The sequence below is a fragment of the Diabrotica virgifera genome, chromosome 6 (assembly GCF_917563875.1).
Source record: "Diabrotica virgifera virgifera chromosome 6, PGI_DIABVI_V3a".
NCBI lineage: Eukaryota > Metazoa > Arthropoda > Insecta > Coleoptera > Chrysomelidae > Diabrotica > Diabrotica virgifera.
This window is the reverse complement of record NC_065448.1, coordinates 249,840,778-249,855,735: the sequence shown is the minus strand read 5'-3', so window position 1 is coordinate 249,855,735 and position 14,958 is coordinate 249,840,778. Positions and strand designations below refer to the sequence as shown.

At 34.9% G+C, this 14,958-nt stretch overlaps 1 protein-coding gene across 2 annotated transcripts in view; it reads left to right on the top strand.

Annotated features, from left to right (window-relative positions):
- Positions 1-14,958, top strand: part of LOC126886823 (dual specificity mitogen-activated protein kinase kinase 7-like) — a 67,452-nt gene that overhangs the window by 42,647 nt on the left and 9,847 nt on the right. The window contains exons 9-11 of one of the 2 annotated variants that reach the window (XM_050653888.1): positions 2,224-2,416; positions 3,203-3,250; positions 5,381-5,525. In XM_050653888.1, the coding sequence (XP_050509845.1) occupies positions 2,224-2,416; positions 3,203-3,236 (227 nt within the window). In that variant the 3' untranslated portion in view covers positions 3,237-3,250; positions 5,381-5,525. Of the gene's footprint in view, positions 1-2,223; positions 2,417-3,202; positions 3,251-5,380; positions 14,414-14,958 lie in introns of those variants that run through there. The other variant, XM_050653887.1, reaches the window with a different exon arrangement.

Below are 14,958 nucleotides of genomic sequence, written 5' to 3'. Positions count from 1 at the left end.
AAAATATTACCACGGACATTGTGTTCATTTTTTTCGAATCCTGAAAAAACCAATAAATATTTTTGAAAAATTTAAACGCAGAATGAAAGACTAAATTATTACCGAGGGCCGAAAGTCCCTTAGAATAAATAAAAAGTTTATTTTGAATGAGATATTTGAAATTAAAAATCACACTAAATTTTCTCTTAGTTTTTCACCCCTGTAACTTATTAAAATAAACATTATAGAAGTTCTCAGGGACTTTCGGTCCTCGCTAATAACGTAATTTTTCATTCTGAGTTTAAATTTTTCAAAAATTTCAGGATTCGAAAAAAATGAATCCCCATTTGAATAGCATTTCAGCCGAAAATACGTACCCATCCCCTTAAGACACTTTTACGAATTATACAAAACCGAGTACTCCCTATGTGTAAAAGTAGAATGGGTAATAGACTAAGAGCCGCTATAGGTGAAATTTCTTAATCATTTTAGGCAAGACGGGACCCTATAACTTAAATAGTAGAACCTAAAAGAAAACGTTTGAGCACTGTGCCGTCACTTTTCAGTGGCACATGCGTCTACAGTGGCGCGTCAAACTTTCCACTTATGGACGGGATACATAAATTAAAAAATACCCTCCCTTATTAACAGAATTTAATTTTTTTCATTTTTTTAAGTTCTACGTGATTAAGACATAAGATTCATCGTATTTTAACCCACCACCCCCTTCTCCCTGCCCCCACCGTCAAAAACTTTATTTTTCGATTTTATTTTTTTTTGATAGGATGCAATCAATTTTAAAATTTCAAAAAATTTACAAGCATAGTTAAGGCTTTTATAAAACACGTCTATTTTTTATAGACCTGTAAGTTGAGTTTACATAACCTCAAAAAAATTTTAAAATTTTTCTTTTGGAAAAAAGTATATAACTTTTTTTGGGGATAGCTGCAGATCTAATTTTTTCTTAGTCTTGTGTATTTTATCAAGCACTATATTTCTAATTTTTTTCAGATTTTTCTGTAACGCTGGTCACCTTTAAAAATCCAAAAAACTGTTTTTAAGGGGGTTTTGGGGGGGTTGAACGTGTTTTTCTGATTTTTAAATATTCTAAAGGACTCAGTTACTTCAAGTTACATATAACCTATAAAAACAAAATTGATTTGATATATTATGAAGTCTATAAAATAGGGAAAATCCCCCAAAACCCCCCAAAAAACAGTTTTTCGGATTTTTGAAGGTGGGGAGCCTCACGGAAAAATCTGAAAAAAATTAAAAATATAGTGTTTGATAAAACACATAAGATTAAGAAAAAATTAGACCTGCAGCTATTCCTCAAAAAAGGTTATACGCTTTTTTGAAAAAAAAAATTCTTTTAATTTTTTGAGGTTATGTACACTGTACCTATGGGTATATAAAAAATAGACATGTTTTATAAAAGCCTCAGCTATGCGTGTGAATTTTTTGAAATTTTAAAATTGATTGCATCCCACAAAAAAAATAAAAACCAAAAATGAAGTTTTTGATGGTGGGGGCAGGGGGAAGGGGGTGGTGGGTTAAAATTACGCTGAATCCTATGTGTTAATCACATAGAACTTAAAAAAATAAAAAAAATTTAATTCTGTTAGTAAGGGAGGGTAACTTTTAATTTATTTATCCCGTCCATAAGTGGAAAGTTTGATGCGCCACTGACGACGCATGTGCCACTGAAAAGTGACGGCACAGTGTTCAAACGTTTTCTTTTAGGTTCTACTATTTAAGTTATAGGGTCCCATCGTGCCTAAAATGATTAAGAAATTTCACCTATAGCGGCTCTTAGTCTATAATAAGCAGTTTGGATTTAGAAATTGTCTAGGAACTAGAGAGGCACTATTTTGTATGCGCGTTCCCTTTCAAAAAACTTGTCAACGAAAGCACATTTCTGTTCGTAAGACTACTAAAATACTTATATTACAATGAAGTAGCCTCTATCCAAATTGGAGACAGTCGTATTGAAAAACTACCCATCAGACATGGAGTACGTCAGGGTTGTGTTTTGTCACCCAGTCTTTTTAATCAATACTCTGAAGAAATCTTTAGGGAGGCTTTGGATGGCAGACAAGAGGAAGTAAGACTAGTCGGAGAAGTAATCAACAATATTAGATACGCTGGCGATACAGCCAGTTTTCAAGAAAATTTACAAGATCTCTAGACATTAGTATACCTCACAATACCTCACATTAGAACTAATTATCATTTTTTTTTCAGGAAAGAAACGTTTTTCCTCCTTTTTAAAATTGCAATTGGGCGGAGATCGAAGCGGTCGATCATCGAGGCATCAAAGTCCCGAACCACCTCCTCGACTCAGCAGACGCCCTAGCGGAGAAAATCAAAGTCCGTTAGCATTACGTCGAAATTTCTTAGAGAACAATTCTTGTAATTCTCCCAGCCTTTCACGAAGGTAAGCGCTTTATTAATTATGTAACGTATATTTTTTATTGTATATAAAACTTATTATACCACGTTCGTTTCCAAGGTAAGTTCGAGGTCATACTGATCGGTGGGTGTGTCGTGTAGTCGATACAACCACCCATCATGTGTTTCTCGAGCTTAGCTTGGTAGTGAACGTTGTATAGTCTTTTTTCGTCCAAATAGGGTATCTCAGATAAAATACGTACCTACCTCTTTCAGTCATTCGTCATTCTGCAGTGGCAATGCAACTAATTCTCATAAGCAGTGTTGCCGATTTTAGCGCTTCCTTCATTGGGGTATATATAATCAAACATTAAACCTTTCATTGTTGACGAAATATGCCTAACTCGACCTGGGTGCTGACTCCATTTTTCGCTGCATTTACATTGTATTGTTTTAGTTGAGATGGCCCTGGAATTGCTTCATCGGTAATATGAATCTAAACTGACGTTTTAAACACACTTTTATCTATATACTCAATAGAAAAACAACTTGTTTCAGTCAAAGACATACTAACCTCTAAACGAATATTATGCATATCTGCATAATATTACGTCTGAAGCCGTCATGCTCACCTGACACTAGTAACGGTATGACGTCTTTAGGCATCATCAGCATTCAAAGGGCTAAACAGCTTGTATCATCGTACAGTGTATTCCGTGCTACTACTTTAGACCCTAAGGTAGATCAGGTGTATTGCTTTTAGTAGGTGATCTACTTTTGCCTAAACTTGAAGGGACTTCTTTTCGTTTCTAATTGTATATAATGTCCACAGTGATATTTTCAATGGATCAACTACACTCTCATAAAGAATTGTTCAACGGTAAGTAAACAACCAACAATTTAAATATGTTATCTCTTGCAAGATGTTCTTTTCATTTAAAGGACGCGTTCATTCACAAGTTGCTGTGCTTAGGAATTTAACAGCTTGCGCACTTGCCATTACGCAGCTTTGTACGTGAAAATTACAACTTTTTCCAATGGTACGTAATATCCTTCTCACAACTCTTCTTAATCCGTCCTGTTTCGAGGCAATAGTTTCTGTTTCGTGGCTTCAAACTTTTACATGTACCGAACGCCGGTCAACAGAACAATCTCCTTTCCGAATGACCATTTTACCCGCTCTCGACAGTTCCCGGCACAACATACCACCCATGTTGATTACTGGATCTCCAGATGGCTTGTTCCTTTTAACAGGAGGCACCAGCGTGATTGTGAGAGTCGGATTTAAGTAGAAAAGGCTAAGTGGAGTAAACTGGAACCAACTCAATGCTCTTGCATTCTACATGTATGCCCCCATGCCGTTTAGTAAACATTAGGACTTAATTCTCTTTAGGACCTTTTAGTAAAGGAGACTCTTTATCAACGTTGCTATTCAATATGGCCTTAGGATATGGAATAAATAAAATATTGTCTGAGCTGTCAGAGGATTTGCCAAACGAGGATCAAAACTATTGTTGGCCTTTGCTGATCATCTAGATGCAGTGGCTCATTTTACAACAGACGTGAGAGAGGTGTTTTCACAACTCGAAGAGGAAGCAGGTAGTTTGGGTCATCGAATAAATGAAGAGAATACGAAATACATGCTAGTCACCAAAAATGTGAGACCAAGAGTTAAGCAGGACATACCTATTAATGACCACAAATAGAGTTTAAATATCTGCGGGCGGTAATCACAGATGATAACTATTTAGAAAAAGAGGTCTCAGCAAGGATAGCTGCGGGGAATAAAGCATTATACTCCCTATCATCATTATTATAATCGTAAGCTGCTAAAAAACAATCTAAATTAAGACTGCACATGTTCATTATCCGCCTAGTTACATATGGAAGAGAACCATGGACCCTACATTAGCAAGAAATTAATAAGTTGCTGGTATTTGAACACAAGGTTTTCAGAGTGAAATTTTTCTCTCAAAGAGATGAATTGACAGGAGCGTGGAGGGGCCGCAATGCTGAATTGGCGACTCTGTTATGATAACTGAAAACATCGTCAGACATATATAAGAGCTAACCAGATAAGATGGGCAGGTCATGTGGAAGACAGGACCTCGATTTTTGACCCATCGCTTCGTTATCGAACGTATTCGCTTCGTATCTGTTTAGTGTACAGATAGCGAATGGTCGATAACGAAGCGAAGGGTAAATCGAGGTCCTGAGTGTTAAAGACAGGCTTTTTTGTGAGACCAGACGGATCAGTAGACAGTCCCAGAAAAAGATGGAAGGATGATGTTGGAATCGATTTATCTAGGACAGGGGTGCAACGATGGGAAATGGAAGCGCAAGATCTTAGAAGATGGAGGGCTATAGTGGATGCGGCGAAGAATCACGCCGCGTTTTAAAGCCTCTCAAGAAGAAGAAGATCAACTTAGGCACACTTTATGCATACAGCGCCATGTTAACTTACTACTGCTTACTTCTTGCCAACAGCACAGTGTCGTCTGCATAACGAATTTTATTTATAACTTCCTAGAGGCATTATTATTAACCCTATAAACATATACATTAAGCGCCACGCTAGTAGACACACGGATACCTATGTAATTGCTAGGCTTCTAGGCTAATCCGGTCCATTCTCACATGTGACTTCATGTCTGTCATTACATTTATGTCATGTATTTTACAACTTTAACACATGACAATAATAACAATGACAACTATAAACTTCAAATACAACTGTTTTATAGACTGTCAACTCATTGTTTATATACATTTTGTGACGTTCTAGACGTCACTAGATATTTCTAGGTCATTTAATGACATCTCGAATATTCTCCAACTTAATACTTCTTCTTTTAAGTCAACGGACTTTTTCTATATAGAATCAATCTGTTTATTTCTCGACATAAAAGTAAACCGTGCTACAAGTGAAGGGTTCAAGACTGCCCGTGTGTCTACTAGCGTGGCGGTTACTGTATATCATGTTTTTAATCTATATGTATCAACATTTCAGGTATGTATCACCGACGCCTCCATTGCCTCCTCCACGGAGACTCTCAGAGAGCACGTCGGTACCAGGTTCTCCACAGCACTTGCGGACCCGCTTTCACTACACGCCCGAACCTCAGAGACGACTTTTCCAAAAAGACGAAGTGTCATAACAGTGGTCCTACATGCCTTTGGTAAATGGGGGCACTTAATAGGCACGAGATTTGTTTTTGTTTGTTGCGTTAACAGATAGATGCAAACACCTGAAATTTTTTATTTAATTGAGGTGGCAAAATGATTAATACTAGTGTTTTTTTGATGACGTGTGTTTCTTGAAGGTTTGGACAACCTTTGAAAAATTTTATGTAATATTATTTACATAGCATTCAATAATTTGAAAGTTTTATTGCAAACATATACAGTGATGAGCGAGCTAATAACCGAAAAATAACGTATAAGACGGAAAACATAATACGTTGTGAACTAAAAAGAGATGAAACTAGTAGAGGTGGGAAATTATCAATAGAAACCTATCAATTTACATTATATTGATAGTTTCCCACCTTTAGACGTATCGGAGGAGTTTGGCAACTACCACTGTCATAGGACTGTGGCAGTTTTAGTTGGCATACTCCTCCGATATGTCTAAAGGTGGGAAACTATTAATATAATGTAAATTTATAGCTTGCTGTTGATAATTTCCCACCTCTACTAGTTTGGCCTCTTGTTATTTCATAACATATTATGTTTTCCGTCTTTTGCGTTATTTTTTCGGTATTAGCTCACTCGTCACTGTGTACATACTTCATTTAATTACACATTATACTCATTATTATGCATTTATTACATTCGTTCACTCCGTACATACTTGTATTATTTTCATAACTATTTAAATTAATCGCGTAAATGTAGTACTAGTTCATCATCATCAATGGCGTTATAACTCTTCGTGAGTCTTTGCCGCGTTTACTATTGCCTTCCATGTTTGTCGGTCCTGTGCCACTAATTCCAATTGTCGCTCTCCCATTTTCTCTAGATCTTCTTTGACTGCATCTTTCCACCTTTTTCTAGGCCGCCCTACAGACCTTCTTCCATCTGGCCTTTCCCAGAACACATTGTTTATAAAGCGATTGTCGTTACTGCGTATCACATGCCCTGCCCATCTGAGTCTATTGGCCTTTATATATCTGACTAGATTTTCTTTTCCGAATAGAGACTCTAGCTCGTTATTGTATCTGCGCCTCCATTCGTTTGTCACGCTGTCTCTGCAAGGGCCATATATCATTCACACCAGCAATTTATTTACTTCTCTTTTTGTTAGCGTCCATGTTTCGCTTCCATACGCGACTGCTGGTCGTATTATGGTCTTATATATCTGGATTTTTGCACCTCGTGAAAGAAGTTTTGACTTCATTAGATGTTTCATTGCAAAGAAAGATTTGTTTCCTGCCATTATTCGCGTTTCAACTTCTCGCTCTAATTTGTCGCCATTTGTGATTGTTGCTCCTAGATATTTAAATTCTTTAACCACTTCGAAGTTATGATCGTTTATAGTAATATTTTGTCTTATTCGCCGTCGTTCTTGTTTTGAGACGACCATGTATTTTGTTTTGTCTTCATTTATTTTTAGACCGATGTTTAATGCAGCTTCTTCAAAGCTCGAGAAAATATCCTTAATTTCTAATGTTGATTGTGCTACTGCGTCTACGTCATCGACAAAGGCGAATATAATTTTTGCTCCCCGAGCAGTTATGTCTGATTTGAGTTTTGGATACATTTTTCGCATGACATATTCTAAGGCCAGGTTAAACAATAATGGGGACAACGGATCTCCCTGTCTTAGTCCAGAATTTACGCAGAAAGCATTTGATATTTTTCCCCCTATTCTAACTTATGCAAAGGAGTTACTTACACACATTTGTGTTACCGCAGCTAGTTTCTTTGGTACGCCAAGCTCGATCATTGCCTTCCATAATGTTGCACGATTAATTTAATCATAAGCCTGTTTGAAGTCTCTAAAGATCTGATGAACGTCCTGATTATATTCCCAATACTTTTCAAGCATTTGTCTTATTGTAAATATTTGATCAACAGTCGATCTGTCCGGCCTGAAACCACACTGGTAGTCACCAACTATTTCTTCGGCGTATTGTACTAATCTTTTTAATAACATCGAAGCCAATATTTTATACGTAGTATTGATTAGTGAGATTCCTCGGTAATTCATGCATGTAGTACTAGTTAGAGTAATAAAATACTATACAAATAATTTAGAAAAAGAACGGATAAAAATTTTATGGTTTGAAATACACTTTATTATTCAGTATAGTCGCCCTAAACATCAATACACTTGTTCCAACGAGATTACATTTTATAAATACCATCCTTGAATTGAGAATCTGGAAGTACGCTTCCACATATGTTATGACTTCATCATTTGATGGAAAATGCTTTCCACACATGAATTTTTTTAGGTATTGAAACAGATGGAAGTCGCTAGGGGCCAAATCTGATGTATACGCTGGATGCTCCAACAATTTGAACTTTAATTAATGTATTTTAGCCATTTTTAAAATGCTCATATACACGGTGCATTGTCCTGATAAAAATAATTTTTTTCTCCTGCAAACCGGGACTTTTTTCACGAATTCTTTCCTTCAGCTGGTCTGAATGGTTACAATAATCTCCAGAATTTATTCTTTTATCCGTTTTGCAAGTAATCTACAAACAAAATTCCTCTAGCATCCCAAAAAACTGATACTAGCACCTTCTTGGGTGGAAGGGTTCAACATTACTACATGCCTGATGATGGTGTCAACTTAGATGATGTTTTTTAAGAGCTCCAGTACCAGTTTTTCTTTTCGGAACATTGTCAAAAGGCTACGACGCATCGGACCGTTTCAATTGATAAATTGAATCTCTTGAAACACCAGTATCACGTGCTATGGTAATTACAGAGTCCCTTTTTTCAAGTAACGTTGAAGCACAAACTTTCTGTTCATTTGTAAGTTTTTTTCACCCCATAGTTTTTACTTTAGTTTTTCAAGAAATTTCACATTGACTACTTGTATAAAGCCAACTGTGTGTACAATACAAACGCACAGAATAAACTAAAAAAAAATAAGATGTCAGTAAACTACAGACACCTGCCGATGCAAGTACGTCATCACCTTTCCCCTCAAACACTAAACATGCTCAGTTGGCTTTATACAAGTAGATAATGTGAAACTTCTTGAAAAACTGAGATAAAAACTATGGGGCGAAAGAAACTATCAAATGAACAGGAAGTTCGTGCTTCAACGTTACTTGAAAAAGGGGACTCTGTAATTACCGTAGCACGTGATATTCGTGTTTCAAGAGATTCAATTTATCAATTGAAACCGTAGGATGCGCCGTAGCTTTCTGAGACTATTCCGGAAAAAACCTGATTCTGGAGCTATTAAAAAACATCATCAAGTCTGACACCATCATCAGGTAGGTAGAAATGTTGAACCCTTACATAACTGCCACAGAACCCAAAATTATATAAATATCCTTAAAGTCGGAAAAATGAAAGAATACCCATGAACGATCACATTAATCACTTATGTTGTATTTGCTGTCTTTTTCTATAAATAACAAACGTTTGTTTTAGAAAAAGACAGCAAATACAAAAAAAGAGATTGATGTGATCGTTCATAGGTATTCTTCCATTTTCCGACTATATAAAGTATTAATTTGTAAAATTAAAATAATAATTATCCTGATTTATGCGTTTTATTCACTATGTAAATATTTTTTTTACCGGCACTGTATATAATTATTGCAAAAAACTAGAAGTACTTCAAACAAAAAATTGGTATAATCGTCACTATGATTTCTAAACCAAAATTAAAAGTTGTTCTGAAGCTATTTTCTTTTGGCATTTTTGTAATTAAATAGTTTTGATGGGAAATAAGCCACAATTTTACTAAAAAATGATTTTATTAACGTTTCGACGTCTAAATCGGATGCCGTTCTCAAAATACAAAATAAAAATATATTAATATACAAAATACAACGGCATCCGATTTGGACGTCGAAACGATAATAAAATCATTTTTTAGTAAAATTGTGGCTTATTTCCCATCAAAACTATTTAATTACAAAATTAAAAGCTATTTAATATAAATAAATATAAGCTATTTAATATAAATAAATTTTGAAGATAACTTTTTTTTTATGTATCATTCACTTATTGATAAAACTTTCAATTATTGTTGCTCTTATTATCAACCTGGTATTAATCACATCTGGTCTCTTAGGTTTGTTGTGAAAGAGAGGAGGGTGAGTAACTATCTAGGATTTTATGGTATGTCAAAAATATTTTGGGGGAAACCCCCCACGTAACTGCTATCTTACTTACTTACCTAAGTAGTTTAGTATATGTTAACGTTGTTATTGACTATCTTATGGCGGGATTTGAAGGAGTATTTCAATTTATCTAGATTATGCTAACGTTAGTTTATTATATGAGGGCATGTATCAGAAATTGCGTTAGAAAACAGTGGTAAACGATATTCCAAAAAGAGTTATTCTTCAAATAGTTACGAGAAAAGGTTTTATGCCAAATATTTCTCTTTTTTTATATGAACCAATTAAACAAAATCGTCCCCACTAAATGGATTACACGAAGAAGGAAGAAGAGGTATTATTCAGTGACCAGGCAGGTCGCCAGATCTTACGCCGTTGGATTTTTTCTTCGGGGTTATCTCAAGAACAAATTACAACACAGACAACTAGCATTCCTAGCAACTCCCTTGAACTTTGTTTGAGCAATCTAAGAGATAGAAGAAGTGTTCTAAATTGGTATTTAGAATTTCGTTAATTTGGTCTGCAATCTTCTCTGTTATCTAACGCAGTTTTTCTGACAAATTGCTAAATGTTGTAAGCTAGTATTTTTCGAGGTACGATCAATATTTGAATAGTTTACATAGCTTTTCTACTATAAAATATCTTAAAAGTTGCCTTATTGTCTTATCTTCGTGGCCATTGCTTTTCAGCGGTATTTGTATAAAATCTGATAATTTGAAATGATCCTATTTTGATGAAATGAAAATATTATGCCATTTTTACTGCTAAAACTTACCCCATTGGCTGTATCCATATGGTTACTTTAGTCAGGTGTCGTCCACGCGCCAGCGAGTGATGTGGTTACTTCAGTTAGGTGCCATTCAACAGAATGGCTCCTAGCTCCAGTTCCAATGCTCTTAATAGGCAGCGAATGGGTTAATTGCCAACTAGAAACATTATTTGTTAAAGACAAAAATATATAGACTGAGTACTTTATTGCTTTTCAAAATATGTACAACCAAGATCGATACACTTTTGTATACGTTAAAACCAATTGGTAAAACAGTTCTTCAGTTGACACCTGCAAAATCACTGTTCTAAAGGCATCGATGGCTTCTTCTGGTGACTGGAATCACTGTCCACTCATTGAATTCTTGATCTTTGTGAACGTGAAGAAGTCGATGGGACTGAGGTCGGGACTATGCGGTGGATGGTTTAACTATTCGATGTTTTTAAGCTCCAAAAACTCTGTTGTCTTTTGGGCAGTGTGAGCACTTGCGTTGTCCTGATGTAGGATGATTCGCCATTGTGTGTTGCTTGTGGCAATAAAAAGGAAAGAAGAAGAAGTTGTCAACACATATAGAATTAACGAAGGCTCCGTTGCTCAGAATCGGTTAGAGATGTGGGTGTGGTTCTTTACATTTTCTTATTAGCTGGAAAATAGATGAATAATAGACAAAAATAAATAAAAAATGGAAAATAGCTACTAGAGCTAAATTAGGACATAATGGACAAAAAAATTTATATAAATAATGAATCAATATAAAGCCGAAAGGGAGCCACTTTGATCTTTTAGTTTTGAAAGGGAAGACAAAGAAAAACTCTTTAAATAAACCAAACAAATTAAAATTAACTAAATAAAAATAATTATTTCAAGATAAATATAAATTCATATAAAGATATATAATAAAGATAAGAAAGATAAATAAAACCTACCTTAATATTTCTTACTCAGTTGACCAGAGAGAAGGGAGATGGATAATTTAACAAGCAAACATTATTAAAAATGAATACTATTTATTGAACAAAAAAATATATAAAAAAAGAAATTAATGTGGACCTCTTTCTGGTTTTACATTTTTTGTAAGAGGTGTTATCCACAGATACAAATAAATACAATATTAAGTTGGTACCTTTGTGTCTCTGCAAGAATGTCCTGCTTCCACCGCTAAGTCCAGATATTACGGCCACTTTTCACTTCACAAAAATACACTACTGATGGTACAATTTTTGGAGTATACAGTAGTACATAATATGTAGTTTGAAAAGTTCAGCAATGTTGTAGGAACTTAACTTGTAACAAAAAGAAACGACTTCATGTCACTACGGTTATTAATAGGAACTGCTTGAGATGAGATATTTAATTAACCATGAACTGCGTTCCAAAAGAACAGGGGGTGTTTTCTACACCGAAATAAAAGCCATTGACTACCAACCATCAATCTTGCATCTTCATACCATCTTCATACTTGCATCTCAATGCAAACTATTCCCGGTGTTTTAAGATGACATCCACCGGACACTACACAGTTAGAAGTTCGATTTCTTTACTTCTTTGGCTGATCGATAATCATCTCCTTTGAGTTCCTACGATCGCTTCTAAGGCCCCCAGAAGAACTTTATCTTTTTTCCCCAGCTCACATTATCCTGCTTCAACCAACCAATCGCAGAAAAATACCAACCCTGTTACCTACCACTTTTCTCAAATATTTCCCCTGACAATTATTACAGCCAATTACATCTATGTTTCCAACACTCGAATGACAAATGTTCAACGAATCAGGACAGAATATCATGATTTAGATTTTTGCATCGTCATCTTTTTCGCTAAATTTTGAGTATGCGACTATTAGTTAGAAAAATAAATAAGTTTTATAGTGTTTACATTTGCACAAAGATATTTCCATTCGATTACGCCAAAATATTGATCATAATTCCTTCCAAATGAGACTTACTTAAGTAAGAAGAACAACAAACAGCGCACTTAGATCACTACGTTTAATTTCTCAATGTTTATTCTGGATATGAGTTGACATGGAAAAGGGATTAACTTTATAACGAACGTTGAAGTTGCTTATATTTATGGTGAACAATAAGAACCACTCAACGTTCACTTGTGTTCTTTAACGCAAGGAAACAGACACTTGTGTAAACACCAAAATTTTTCCAATAGTCCATAGCGTATAAACATTTTATTAAATGGACCTGGAGTGTTTTTTACCTCGAAGATCCTGTTATCTTTTAGACTGTAAAAATACCCACATATATCAATCTACGCTAAAGCATAGAAACATTACGATTCTACTTAGGAATTTTTTCACGGCGTAATTTTACTAATACAGGGTTATACGAGACTTTTTCTTCTCCAAGTGAGATGGAATTCTTTTAGGAAATTAAGGTGTTTCTGTATCGTTACATGCTGTATCGGAGTTTCGCGATAACTTCTGGTAAACAAACGATTATATACCAATCAGAAGCAACCGTTCATCGATCTTCTAAAGCAATTGTTGCCACATGACCAGATTTTGACAAAAGTTGCGTCCATTTTCTTTGACACACTTCGAAAACCGATCACTTGTGTTGATTTTTTGTTATCGTGAAACATCCACACAGCCGATTTTCGTTTATTTTCTGGTTCGTAGGAGTTAATCCAAGATTTATCGCTACTAACAATAATATAAACGTTTTTGGAACTTCCTTTGTTGAACCGTTCCAATGTTTTTCGACACAAATTGAACCGCTTTTTGCTCTTCTGTGAGCAAATGAGGGATCCAAGGGGAAACCAATTTCGTAACACCCAGTTCTTCATGTAGGATCTTTTGGGTCGAGGTCTTTGAGATGCCCAAATTATGCCTCTATCTCCCGGTATGTTACACGGCGGTCGTCCTTAATTAACTGACGAACCGCATCAATGTTTTGCTGTGTAACTGGTGTTTTGGGTGGACCTGGCCTAGATTCGTCTCTGAGACTAGAGCGACCACATTGAAATTTGCAATAGCAGCGGAAAATAGTTGACGGGTGTGATGCTTCATTCCCAAACACAGAAACCATTTCAGCGAGACATTGCCGTTAGGATAATCCTCTCCAAAAATTGTAAAAAATATTGCTTGAAAATGTTCTCAGCTAAGATCCATGTTCGATGTGCTAATATCAAAAATTCGCTGTATCTACTCGACTTGTTGTAACGCAATGAACTTATCGATTTATGTCAACAAAAGGTTGAGGTTACGTTTGTGTCGGAAGTTTTATTAGTGGCGCCCTCTAAGCGGCTACATGCAAAACTAAAAAGACAAACCTCGTATATTGCGCCAAGTTGAGAATTCTTTAAAATTAGTTGTAATTATTTAGCAATATGCAATTAGATTGACCACAAATAAAAAAGAAAACATTTACTGTAGGTACATAGAAAAAATGTTTTTAAATATTGGCAAAAGATTTTGAGAGAATTTTTAATATTTAGTACCCAATAATTGGTACCACGAAAGGCTTAATTAATAAACTTGAATGTGGCTGGTACTCATACTTTTGTAACCTTCGTAATTGTTACAAAAATGACATAATATTTTCATTACAAAACGGGCATGAATATATATTTTACTACAAGATTAATATAAATATAATTCAGTATTGCAAATCGAATAATAAATTAAAATTTTTCAAAAAATATATGTAGAATCTTGTAGTAACATATTGGTAGTAAATGTTTATAGTAAATGTGCAAATTTTTGAGATGCTTTGGTGGTGTTGATATTTGAAACGCATTTTTGCTATAGCTAATATTTAAATACAGGTAAAATAGAGCGACAATTGCGAAATAGATAAAAACGATGTAGGTTCAAGGAAATTTGGATTTCGGTGATGAAAGGAAGATCCATCGAGTCAAACATAATTTATGTTTTCATATTTTTAACATAGATCGGAGTACGAAGTTAAAACATTTTTAGATTTTGGTATATAAATTATTCATGTTGTTCTGAAGCTATTTTCTTGTGGCATTTTTACAATTTTAAATATTTATAATGGGAAATAAGCCACAATATTATTAAAAAATGATTTTTATTAATGTTTCGATGCCCAAATCGGGTGCCGCTGTCAAAATACAAAATACTATTAACATAAACAAAAATGTTGTTGCTTAGTAAAAAAAATTCTTCTAATAATTTATTTAATTTGACTCATTTATATCGGCAATTCAGATACATATGATATATTTTAAAGTAGAAGACTTTAAAATGATATTGCCAATATTTATGAGTTGCGTTCCTGGGACGACTTTACTGAAAGATAGTTCATTCGATTACATGAAATCAACCCCAACTCAAGAATATCCGTCACAAAAAAATCATAGCATTTGGTCTGTCTTTAAAAAGACAACCACATGCAACGGTGACATTAAAATTCTCGCGTTAGAGATCTCATAGTAAATCACGAGGAAAAACCAGGAAAAACCTCGTGATACTATCCCGACATCGTAAATATTTGGTCTTACATTTAATTTACTCTCAAAATTAA